Below are 12,614 nucleotides of genomic sequence, written 5' to 3' on the forward strand. Positions count from 1 at the left end.
CAACAAAAATAATTGCCCACATATTATTCAAGAATCAATCAATATCAATCAATCAATACGTGTAGAAAATCTAAAACTAAGTATATACAACTAATTATCTGCAACTAATAATAAACTTAAATAAATAAATCAAAAAAATAACACTTATTTATTTGTATTGTTAAAATGAAGAGTATAAACCTTTGAAGCAATAGGATATTACTTTAGGCTTTTCTTAGACTCAAAATACATTTATTAGTTGCATTCTTTTTTGTATAAATAAATAAATAGCGGCTGCTATATACGATTATTTATGGTTATGTCAATTGTTTTTGTTACTAACTGTAATACCTCAACAGCTATATACAAATATAAGTAGATTAAATTCGAAGTCTTCAATTATCCAAAGAGACTTTCAATAATTCTCCAATCACAACGTGAAGATGTTACCTTTTTATAATAAAATTAATAACTCTACTGCTCCGAAATTGGGATATTTCTGGCATTATACAAAGGAGTATATCTTTTATAGTATATGCAGGCAGTAATAAAAGTACTTTTGTTGGGAACCTGAGCTTCAAAAAAATCAACCACAAAACAATGAAATCTTTTGATTTTCCAGTTGAAGTTATGTTTTCAAAGTGCTCGACACAAACCTTTGACCATATGCGCCGAAAAAAATGACAATGGGCGTAAAAACGCCCCCAATACGCTCAAGTAATTAAAGACCGGCCATTGTTCGAGGAGAAGTCACGCCACAGAGAAGGCAATCTATTCATAATTGCATGCAAGATGCAATCAAAATCGGAGGGCTGGTCGCAGCGACGCCTGACATATGGGCCACTCCAATGGCGGCGGTGAAATCAGTGAAGGATATGTACAAATAACCACAGGACATGCACATGAGCGAATCTTGTGTGATTGTCAGATGGATGTGTGGGGCGGGCTAACATACTTCTGCTTGCATATACGAGCATTTAGCTCGTTGCGAGGCCAAGGTGTTTGGTGTAACCCTTGCCCAGTCGCTTTGATCCTTGATTGGAGTTGTGCATCGAAAATGATTTCTTCTTTTTCTCAACTTTTTGATGCTTCTGGCCACTTGAGGCCCAGATGTGATAATGATTGATGGGGCCGCTGTGATTGCTGGCCAACTGATGAGCATCGCCGTCCATCTAAAACATCTTTGCCAATTCCGCTTCACTGATTTCTTTAATCGACTTTCTTGGGGGTGTAGTGGTAGACGAACCTCTCTCTCCCCCTCTCCACCTCTCCCAGGATATCTGCATCAGTCCAATTCTATTCTACTCTGTTCAGTTCTGTTAAGTTAAATGGTGTCAACTGTGGCCCATAAAATATTATGACCAGCACTGTAGAACAGATAAAATATTTTTTATGTTATTGCTCCACTTGTGCAATTTCAGTCAAGCCAAAACAGCAGCAGTTTGTAAGCTCAAAACAATATTTAAATTTTACGAAAAGTTTCCAATGGCCAGGACAAGGCAGTCGGCGTACGAGTTAAATGAAGCAGAAGCAAGATTGTCCTCACAGGCGGAGCAGGACAAATGTGCTTGAAGGGTGGTGACAAAAAAAAATGTATTTACAAAAGAAAAGAAAAAACAACAGCAACAAAAACTCAGACTCAAGCAGTTAATTTTGAAGCACCAATAGAGTGAACAATGTTTAGAGACACCCAAAAGTATGCAACACAAATTTTGTTTTTCCGATTTTAAGACCAACATTTATGTTGCCAATAGTTCTACTTATAACTAATTAAATTCTTAATTCTTGTTATCCGTTCGGATATACAGTCATACAATATTGCATCCACCCTCAAATATTGAAAAGACTTGACTATAAAAAATTATATCCTCCATATAAAATAAATAGACGAATTCGGTTATAGTGTACTTTATTATTTTTGTCCAACTTTATCATTAATTTCAAACACAACTTGCAAAATTGAAAGTATACTATTTTCTCAATAGAAGTTTAATTAAAGTTTCTGACTTCTAAGTAAAATATTCTAAATACATATATAAAATAGAAAACCTATTTGTTTACCAATTGTTGCTACACAAGTACATCGTCTATATATCGAAATATAAAATTTAATTTTGGAAACAAACCTACCATGAAAATCACAACACTCCTAATTACGACCTCCTCTAACTTTTCGTCCTAACGTTTCTAAGCAGTTATAGATAGGTACCTCAAATAAAAATGTCTTAGGATTTGGTCCAACACGCAAATCATTTGCATACCAATTTGTCGAATTGCATGAAATAATGTTACTTGGATTAAAACCAACACGCATTATACATTAAAATATAGTTTACTTCCTCTATAAACTTCCATTCAATGACTTCTTCTAAAATAAGTTAAATTTATTGGCAAATGATTTTCAGGTCTGGGCTCAGGCATTTTATTTCTCACTTAATTTCGTACTTAGGGATGCTACGTAGGTCGAATAGGGCTCCTTGCAACCCCAGCACACCTTAGATATGAGAATTCTAATCCACGACAAGTGTCAGTAGAAGGTGGCACGCCCGCACAATTGAATTTGCGCCGAGAACACATTTAAGAAATTGATACAAAGGGCAACTATCAAATGTTTATGGGAATAAATCATAAATCAATACGAAAGGCTCGCAGGCACATGGACAACGCCCCCAAGACCCTCGCACTCATACACTTTGGTGATAGAGACAGCTAATGATGTCTTAAAAAACGATTTTTGGCAGTCCGCCTGTACGACCGAGGTCCGATGTCACAAAAATGGGGCAATTGATGTCCTCAGGTCAAACGCATTACGAAAATTGCCGTTTCAGCTGCTCGGCCGCTAAAGGTGGTGGGTGTTCCTTCCCATACATACTATATCTATTTTTTATATGAGTGTGTGCGTCGGGTGCTGGAAATTGAATTTCAACGACACTAAGTGGCGTCGGCAGAAGTTGGCGAAACAATATTTTCACAAATCGGCTTTAAGTCATGAAAAATAATAGACAAGCCCACGACGGGATGGAGATGGGGAAGGACATAGGGAAGCGGCAGAGTACAAGGATGTGTGACAGTGGTGTAGTAAAAAGCAGATTGCCTTGCGCGTCAGCAGCCACAGAGATTGTGGAACACATGCTGTGTGCATATGATGGCTGACGACGACAATGATGACGGACTTGGCGCTTATCAGTTGGCAAACACGCATGGAGAATGTCTAGGCGTGCAGGACGAGTAGGGACAGACAACAACAATAAACTCTTTAACATTAAAACGTCGCGACTGCCATACTCTCACAGCAACACATAGAGCCTCTACCTAGAAGCTAACAAACTTTGGCAATTGTCGCTCCTACTAAAATAATACCGAGTCTTTAAATTCAAGATGTTTTTTTTTTCAGTCATCATTTATCTATGCACTGCTCTATATATTCATAGATAAAGCAATTTCTTAACAAACTTCATTTGCTACAGATGGAATGGTTAGCAGAAATGAGAGAATCATTTTCGCTTTCAAACAGAAACGATAAAACAGATTCTTTTATATCGAGAATATATGAATAGTTCCAAATTTCGATTATATATAGTCATCTTATCAACTGAATAATCGCAAGTACAAGTCCATTTTTTCCGTTGTTTTTTAAATGCTCATTACTCTAAATTCATATAAGAGAAATATACCATTAAATATAGTATATGCATCTAAAAAATTCCAATCTGCTTTAATGAAGTCTTCAGTTTACCTGAGACGCAAAAACCATACAAAAATACCTAGTCCCAGATCATCTTAATCCTGCACAGATAACAAGTATACATAGGTATATATAATAGGTATTATCTGACCTCATAGTTATTTCAAGAAAGATGATGGCAGTCTATCATTTATAACCATCTACTAACCCTACCTGTAACACTCCTGTACAATTTAAAATAAAAGAGGAGTGAGAAGAGATAGTATAATAAGTAATTGTGGTAATTATTTCTTTTATCTATCAACTCCTTTTTGTTTACTAATCCAAAAAGTAAACATTTTGATAACAATAAAATGAAATAGTTAAGAGAAGATTGGTCAACAAACTCCCGTTAACATTCAAATGGAAGTGTAAACCATAACTTCAAGTCAAAGACACACATCCGGATATAACATAATCATCACACATTTATGGAATATGTGAATGATCCATTGAAATTGAGAAAATGTTTAATAACGACTTTAAAAACCGGAAAAAAATTGTTTTTTTTTTTGAGCACTTTATATAGCAACTCTTTCCCATGAAACTCATGAAACGGTTCAACTGACCCAATAAAATTTTATCCTACAAAATATATATACTTCGTAAGTATACATACTTTCAAAATTGTATTTCCATTAATGTAATAGTAAAGTAAAGTTGTGTAGCCATTTTTTTGTCCAGCTTATACTTTTGAAATTCGTTAAAAAGAGAAGCTATAGCTATTCTTGTAATTATTCATTTTGAGGAGAACTACATTCTTCTAATATTGTTTGAATATTTTTAGACAATTTTTCTTTGTAATTATCAGCATTTTTAAGCAAACACGAAGCAATATATTTTCGTAGGACCATGAATCGATCTTAACTTACATGGCAAATCCATAATACTCTATTATGATGGCCATAACAAAACATAACAGCGACAGACTCAACACGTGCTAAATTCAATACAGACAACAGTATATTGAAGTATACATATACATAAATATAAATAAAACAACGTGGTATATATTTTTAAGAAGTGTAAAACTTAATTAACTTACGTTAGTGATTGGCCGATCTGCCGATCAGGTCAAGTCCATATCGCTCGGTATTTCCGAATCCTCAATGGTGCGAGTGGACGGTATGTACACCTTGAAAGCGAACTTTGACTTGACAAAGGAGCCAGTGTTGAGCACAGTACAGCCGTGCTGAGTGCTTGAAAAGCTTTGGCACGCATCACCCATTACGATTAGATCTGGCAACGGATATAGCCACAGAGCTGGATCATAGTCCCAATGCACTGGCATAGCTATGGGATGTATAGGCACCAAATGGCCCTGGCAAATGAGAGTGCGCGAAAAATGCTGCTCAATGTGCGATGTGTCGGTTGGAAAGTGGAGGGTGTTGCGACAGAACTTGGCCATGAGATCCAGACGGCAGACCACAATCTGCTGGGTGCAGTACTGTAGACGGCAAGGATTCGTAGCCAATTGGGTGCGCGGCCAAAGCTTGCGCAGACCCACAGCCAGGCATTCAGGCAGAGGAGCTCGTGGCAATATATTGGGGGCCGTGGGATCTTCACAAGATGGCACCAATATTAGGTCTGATTGTTTCTTAAGCTGCTCACATCCGGCAGCTAAAGCGCCTAGTGCATCCAAATGATGTCGCAGCTCGTGATGACTTCTGGTGCTGGCGGCAAAGGGACCCATCAGCACAATAGCTTGAGGTGGGCAGTTGTCGTAGCCGACAAAGAGCTGACGCAACTTCTCCATAACCACAGGCATGTCCAGTCGCACATCGGAGAGAAAAACCATCGTGGTCTCGGTGTTGGAACGCTCCATCTCCTGTAGACGCGGCGAGTATTTTAATAGCTTGGCCGATTCACCACCCCAGGTGTTGGCTGTGCCAAAGAAGGCGCGACTGCTGCTTGCCGGCTCAGCCGGGGGAAAGCCTAAGCCATCAACTAAAAGCAAACAGAATGTTGAATTTCCTTTCCCGCATTATATGGACAACATACCTTTTAGCACACCATTCGCATAACTGCCCTCGGCAAGTACAAAGCAGCCCTCGCAGAAGAAGCCTGCATGAAAGCGCGCACCACTCAAGTCCAATTCCACGCATCCCGTGGGATCCTCCACATAAAACTTGCCCTCCTTTAACTGCGTGAGCAGACCCAGTACCACTGCCTCCTTAACGGTTGACGTGGCCAACAAATTTTCCGCGTACTGTAGCTTGAACTTCTTGGCCAACGCATCCACCGACACGCCGTCCTGTATAACCGGCGGCGCAAAGAGATCGTGGCGCAGGGTCTTCTGCAGCAGCATGGAATAACGCTGCTGCATATAGTCGGACTTCATGCGCGGTTGGGTGAGTAGCTGCCGCGAATTTGTGTCCCGATCGAACTTCTTGTTGCGCAAATTGTAACGATAGCGCGGCACACAGAATGCGTCGATCAGAGAGAAGACCGTTTCGCCCTCATCCAAGCCAACGCGATTCAGCTCATTTATCGCCTTCTCCAGCGCATTGCGCTCGACGTGAGGTGTTGAGAGTTTTTGTCCTTGAAGGTTTTCTGCTATTATTGTAAGCCACTTTTCGCGTTCGGTCGCATCGAAGGGCAGCAGCTGCTCGGCCAGGAAAGTGCTATTCTCGGAGCGTATTATGAAGCCGCTCAGCTTAAAGGACGTTGTTATGCGTTTTCGTAAGCGCGCCAACTCGTCCATCACGGCAAAATTCCAGAAAAGCTAATGAGACGCTTCCGAAACCAAACTCCACTTGTTGCTGCAGACGATTTTGGCGCGTTTTTTTGCAGCTGTTTCTCATGCGATAAGTCTAGTGTTATCGATATATTTAATATTACCGACCTGCACTTATCGGTTATGTTTTGGTTCTCTAAATGGTGTGGCCCCAACGAACAGAAAGCGCCAAAAGGGCACCTGTTAAAACATTGTATATATGTACTTGCAGAAAGTGCCATATTAGCAAATATGGGTAACAGCTTTAATTTTAAGAACCTTTTTATACTCAGAGTTAGTCAGACTTTAGAAATAAACCGCGCCGGTCGTCGCCACGCCAAACTTTACTTAAAAGTGTACTCATTTGAACTACACTGCGAATCCCAACTATTCTCCTAACGGCGAACTTTCGCCTATTTCGCCTTAAAATGGATCTGAGTTGGATTTGTTGAAGTTTTTTCATTGATCATATGCATAAGTTATTTTTTAAATGCATCGTGCATTACTTAATCAAAATTTTAATTTTTTGGCCCCCCTTTGGTAAAAGCTGCCTACGCCCTTGTATGTATGCACAGTGAAAAGAGGTGTACATTAAGTGTTCACTGTACTTTAATATGGGTCAGCGCCCACAGAATAATAATTTAACAAGTAAAAAAGCTAAAGTCGGGTGTCCCGACTTTGAAATACTCTGTACATATGTTTACAATAATTATAGAAAATAGAAAAAATTAAGAAAAAAAAATTGGATCGATTTTACCTTTCTCGGTATTCGAACTCACGTAAAGGGTGTATAATTGCACATTTACATAGCAATTGCGTCTGTGTGTATAATAATTATACTCTGTACATGAAATGTACAAGAGTATATTAGGTTTGCGGGAAGTGAAAAATAGGCAGATGGAGGCGTGTCAGACTCCACAAAGTATATAGCCGTGTCTGTCTGACTGTCCGTCCGTATGAACACCTGGATTTCAGAGACTATACGAGATAGAGACACCAAATTTTGCACAAAGATGCCTTATGTGTGTACGCTATACGAGTTTGTTTTATTTTTTAAAAATTTCGGCCCACTTCCCCCCTATGGGGGTTTTGCCGATTTTCCATTCTTATAATCACCTATATCTCGGAGACTATAAGACCTAGAAACACCAAATTTTAGTACAAGATGCCTTATACGAATACGCAGGAAATGTATATTTTGGAATTTCCCTCCCTCCCCCCTCTCCACCGCAAATCGTAACTCCCGTAATTCTTGGAATTTCGAACTAAAATTTTGCAAATACCCCCAGTTAGTTATTATGTGTCCGTTATAGTCCGTTAAGTTATAGCCATAAATATATTTGCTGCTGCAGCGCTGCCCACCTGCCGAGAGAGGTAAAATCGATCAAATTTTTTTTTTTAATTTTCTTAATTTTTTTATTTTCTATAATTATTGTAAATATATACAGTAGAGTTTTGTAATAAAAAATTTACAACATGGTAATGGCGTTTTCTTCAATAAAACTGAATAAGGCTTATAATATAAAAATTTTGAACTTATTGCATAAATTCAGTCCGCAATTTCATAGCCACTATCACAGAACTCGTCGGTAAGATCAATAACAGGATAGGTCCTGCGGTAGAAATATCTGGTTTTAGTCTCGGTGAGATCAATAATAACGCCAACTTCGTTGTCAAATAGATTTGGATTGACCTCCATATTAATGTCTATAACGGAATTCTGTATTAAGTCGTTCAAACTCTTTAAGGTTTCGGTTGAGTTTTCGTCTTCAGGGAAAGAATCCACTTTTTCATTGTTCAAGGACTTCACCATTTTATTTTGTTTTTGTTTGTGTTCATCAAAACTATTTATAATTGTACGTAAATAGTATAAGTATGTATATAGTTTATAAAGAATTTTAGTTCATCCGAAATTAAACGTCTTTTGACAACGACGTCCGCCTGCGTACTGGCAAAAGACGTTCTACGGTTATCCATAAAAATGTCATGGTTATACACCACATAGGAATTCTTATCAGCAAGGTAGATACCCATACTTATAAAGTGAGCGAAATGGAAATAGAACAAAAAATTTGTTGTAGCCATTGTATTGCATTTTTGAGATCCTGATAACTATTAAAGTGCCTTCCATTGGAATAATCTGATCCTGTTCTAATCCTCCTCGATAGATCAACATGATGTTCGAGAGGTAAATGTTAAATCTTAACGGTTGTATCTGTTGCGCTTTCACTTACCAACACTGAAGCTTAACAGTGCTGAACACTGGTCTCACTGTTTGTGTTTTTGTGAAATTAGTGAATAAGAAAAAGTCAAGGAGAAATGCTCGAGAATTGCCAAAAGCACCATATGGTGCTGGGCCTGGGAGCGCTCACACTGGTCACGATTTTGGTGCTAATAATCGAATCACGGTACGCCGCCGATGGAGGCGTTGGCAGCCGTCGACGGGCGCAACAGCAATTCGCTATCGAGAACAATTCCACATGTTGGAAGCAAGGGCCTTATACTGTTATTCAGGAGTGCCACCCATGCTCGGAGTTCGACATTGTGAGTCGCAGTGTAGGCGTCTGCATTCACACCCACTATAAGGAGCTGCTCAAGTGTCAGAACGGCGAGATTGTGACAAAAAGCTGCGACAGGGTAGCGCTCATTGATCAGCGCAATTTCATAAAGTTCGAGATACTGTGCTTTGTTGTGGCCGCGTTGGGATATCTGGTGTCTTATGCCAGGGATCGGGTGTTACTGAGGCGCACGCATCTGAAGATAGAACGTCAGCTGAATCGGGTGCAGTAGCTGTGGAGAAATACTCTAAATTATAGTATAGTATGAAGAAAATTCTCTTGTGAACGATTCGCATAATTTATTTAGTTTTTAAGTACATAAACAGTTTTTAAAATTCACGCTAATACTAAACGACAAAAAATATTGCAAAATGGAATGCTTTTGTGGCAGGCAGTGCCCGGGTAAGACCAGCCAAAGTAACTGGTCTAGTCAACATCAACACAATTCGGTGCTACATATCTATAACATTTTGATTCGGCAACAATTCCTCGATCTATATATACTATATATCTATTTCATATAAATATACTCTGGTCAATTCCTCTATTTGCGCCAGTCTGGTATTAAATCGGGCTCCACGCCCTTTGCTGCAGTAGGTGCCGATGCCGATGCTGATTGTGGTGCTGGCGAGGATTGCTGTGTCTCCAACGTCTCTTCGCTGGTGGTGCTTGCATTGCTGCATGCCTTTAGCGAATTGTCCGTCATCGGCAGGGGTTTGGCCACGCCTATGCGGACCACACCCTTAGGCGCGCCCTTCAACGCCTGGACGGCCTGATCTAAGGAGGCATTCTCCAAGTTGATGGAATTGACAAAAAGTAATCGGTCGCCCGGAATGAGGCGTCCATCCAGTTGGGCAACTCCGCCTGGCACCAAAGAGCGTATAACGATGAGCGTATCATTAGGATCAAGTGGATCCTGATAGTCCAGTATGGAAAAACCCAGACCTCGATCACCTTTAACCAATTCGATAATTTGCGGTTCTGAGGACCACATGGCAAGTCCAGTGAGGGGCTCCAATGAGCGAGATTTTAATTTATTAAACGACGAGGCAGCCGCTGCCACCGCATCCGCATCGGCGACCGAACCAGCAGTGGCCAAACTTCCATCAGATTTGGCCTTTACTAAGCGATCAGTAGCAGGCAACAGATTCTCAAAGTTGTTGCTCAACTTTTTAAGTGTATCATCGGAGAAGGGAAGCAGCGATGTATTCTTACTTCGTCCACACACCATGCGCACATCCAATGGCAACTCCTTCAGTATAGCAACAACCTCCAGATGATTCATGCCCAGCAATCGTTCGCCATTCACCTCGAGCAGCTCATCCCCAGAGCGTAGAACGCCATTGACGCCAACAGGGCCGTCCGGCAGTATCGAGCGTATGTAGTGATGCGGACGCACTTCACGTCCCCCCTCCACATCAACAGTGCCCTCCAGTGAAATGCCCAAACCACCAACGGCAAACTTTTTGATTTGCGCCACAATAACCTCAACATCCGAGCCCACAATCTTCTGCCATTTGCGTATTATGTCTGCCTCCATCTCAGCGCTCAACTCTGGATCGGTGTAATATTTATGGCGTGTGATGAGTCCAGCGTTTTTCGCGTGCACAGACTATAGATAACCAAGGAGAATGAATACCTTGGATTAAATTCGAAATAAATATAGCAACTCACCTCCTGCTCCTCGGATTGACTGCTACCCAATTGCATCACGTCCGTGGGTATGATTTTGGGCGTACCATCGATGGAGTCCCGAACGGCTACCAATTGCTTTCCAGCGCCGAAGCTTTTGAGAGTTGTGTTTGTGGCTGGGGGTGAGGACATAAAGGCCTCTGGTGCTGGCAAAGCCAATGGATCTTCATCCTCTCTTACAGCACTACGTGACGGTGTTGTTGTAATCGATGATGTGGACGTTGTGGCCACTGGAATGGGCAGAGGGGCGCGCGAAGGCGTACCTGGAGAACTGCTGGACGGCAACTTGTCATTGGCGGCTATGGCCTGTTGCAGCTGCTCGTACTTGGGGCCGCGTAAATAGCGCTCCAAGCGTAAATTCACCACCTGCCCTGATTTCTTGAGCAACTCCACGGCCTGGTGATTGGAGTAACCTTGCAGCGATTGGCCATCCACCTCGATAATGCGATCATTCACACGTATGCGCCCACTCAAGTCCGCCGCCGAATTGGGCGACACACTTTTCACAAAGATGCCAGACAACTCCTCCTTCTCGCACACATAGCCCGCAATGGTAATGCCCAAGCCATTTGCATCTTTTTTCAGCTCCACTTGCAGCTTCTCCGTCTCGGGCAGTGCCAGCAACTCCTCCAGATCAATGCTGGGATCAATTAACATGGAGGTCTCGCCACGATATACAAAACGTTCGTCCTCCGTTGTAGTTTGAGGCGTCGATGCCGTTGAGCTCTCGCCAAAAAGTTCTGGATAACCAGTTGATATGAGATAGCGTTCTAGCTCGGCGGGATCTACAAGCACCCGTGTGGGCACCACAGCACTGCCCGCTTCAAGACCATACTGGGGTGTGGGCAGGGACTGCTCAATTGGGCGGGCGACGACGAGACGAACATGTGTGCCCGACTGACGCAGCACAGCCGCCACCTGTTCCGATACCATTTCATGTAGATTGACTTCACCGATTTGTAAAATATGATCCCCGGAGCGCAGACGGCCATCGCGATCTGCCACGCCTCCCGGTAAAATGGTCTTCACAATGACGCCAGAACTGCGTGCTCCAATAATGCCAAATCCCAGACCCGTGCCATCGTTTACCAGCTCTATTGCCTGTATTTGAGCATAGTCCGTGGCGTACAAATCTGCCCCCGCTGCCGTCTTGGAGTTTTGACTTTGGGGCCGTGGCTGGTCCTCGCTAGCGGACTTGTTATCTGGACTGCCAGGTGCCGAGTGCGGAGACATGGCTGCCGACGAGGAGCGTCTCTCATCGAAGTCGTAAATGACATCGCCGCCATTAAGGCTAAGCACCAAATTTCCCGAAACATCGATGTCGAAATCGTTGGGCAGCATGGAGGGATGTTGGACCAATTGGGCATTCAGCTCCGACAACGAATCCTGCACATGGACAATGGTGCGAAAGACCGGATCCTGAAGTATATCCAAAATGGTCTTCAAACTCTCTGCCGTCTGCAGCTGCAGCTTCGGATCGTCGGCCTCATCAATGCTCCTCTTCACCGAATCGATTTGCTGGAGCGCACTCGAAATATCAGCATTTAAATGCATGTTTCGTCGCCCGTAGGTGCGGTCGCAGGTGAAGCGTAACGCAGTTGTTGTTGTTGTTGCTGCTTTTGCTGGTATGCAGTTTTGTTGTTGCTGCCCACTAATTTGATTAGCTTGTGACTTATGGAAAATCGCCCCTTTGGTTTGTAACAATTTTTTAGCTGTTTTGCATCGTCTGAGCAACGCCCACTCACAATGGGATAACTTAATATTTGATTACTATTGCAATTGTTGTTGTTGCTGCCCCGATTGTTAAGCAATTTGACAATAAATAAGCCAAAAAGGCGTCGTTAATACGTCGTTCGTGTAGTGCTGAGCAACTATTGATGACAAAACATCGGTTGCTATCGATACTATCGAGCTGCATTGTGGTTCCGGTTCCAGTTCCGGCAGT

At 41.9% G+C, this 12,614-nt stretch overlaps 3 protein-coding genes across 4 annotated transcripts in view; 1 reads left to right on the forward strand and 2 right to left on the reverse strand.

Annotated features, from left to right (window-relative positions):
* LOC115632473 (DNA polymerase epsilon subunit 2) overlaps positions 1–6,459 on the reverse strand; it is a 67,703-nt gene extending 61,244 nt beyond the window's left edge. Inside the window, exons 1-2 of one of the 2 annotated variants that reach the window (XM_030529643.1) lie at positions 5,705–6,459; positions 4,749–5,650 (exon numbers count right to left, since the gene is read on the reverse strand). In XM_030529643.1, coding sequence (XP_030385503.1) covers positions 4,773–5,650; positions 5,705–6,407 — 1,581 coding nt within the window. In that variant the 5' untranslated portion in view covers positions 6,408–6,459 and the 3' untranslated portion in view covers positions 4,749–4,772. Of the gene's footprint in view, positions 1–4,611; positions 5,651–5,704 lie in introns of those variants that run through there. The other variant, XM_030529642.1, reaches the window with a different exon arrangement.
* Positions 6,460–8,676: 2,217 nt separating this feature from the next.
* On the forward strand, positions 8,677–9,341 carry LOC115632583 (protein JTB). The gene has a single exon (XM_030529803.1). The coding sequence runs from the start codon at positions 8,739–8,741 to the stop codon at positions 9,207–9,209; it is 471 nt and encodes a 156-aa protein (XP_030385663.1). The 5' UTR covers positions 8,677–8,738; the 3' UTR covers positions 9,210–9,341.
* Positions 9,257–12,521, reverse strand: LOC115632581 (patj homolog). The gene is made up of 2 exons (XM_030529802.1): positions 10,652–12,521; positions 9,257–10,589 (listed from the first exon to the last, which is right to left on the reverse strand). Exons 1-2 carry the CDS (start codon positions 12,221–12,223, stop codon positions 9,522–9,524), a joined length of 2,640 nt encoding a protein of 879 aa, XP_030385662.1. The 5' UTR covers positions 12,224–12,521; the 3' UTR covers positions 9,257–9,521.
* Between the last annotated feature and the right edge of the window lie 93 nt (positions 12,522–12,614).

The sequence above is a fragment of the Scaptodrosophila lebanonensis genome, unplaced genomic scaffold, assembly GCF_003285725.1.
Source record: "Scaptodrosophila lebanonensis strain 11010-0011.00,11010-0021.00 unplaced genomic scaffold, SlebRS2 tig00001415-arrow-pilon, whole genome shotgun sequence".
NCBI classification, from domain to species: Eukaryota; Metazoa; Arthropoda; class Insecta; order Diptera; family Drosophilidae; genus Scaptodrosophila; species Scaptodrosophila lebanonensis.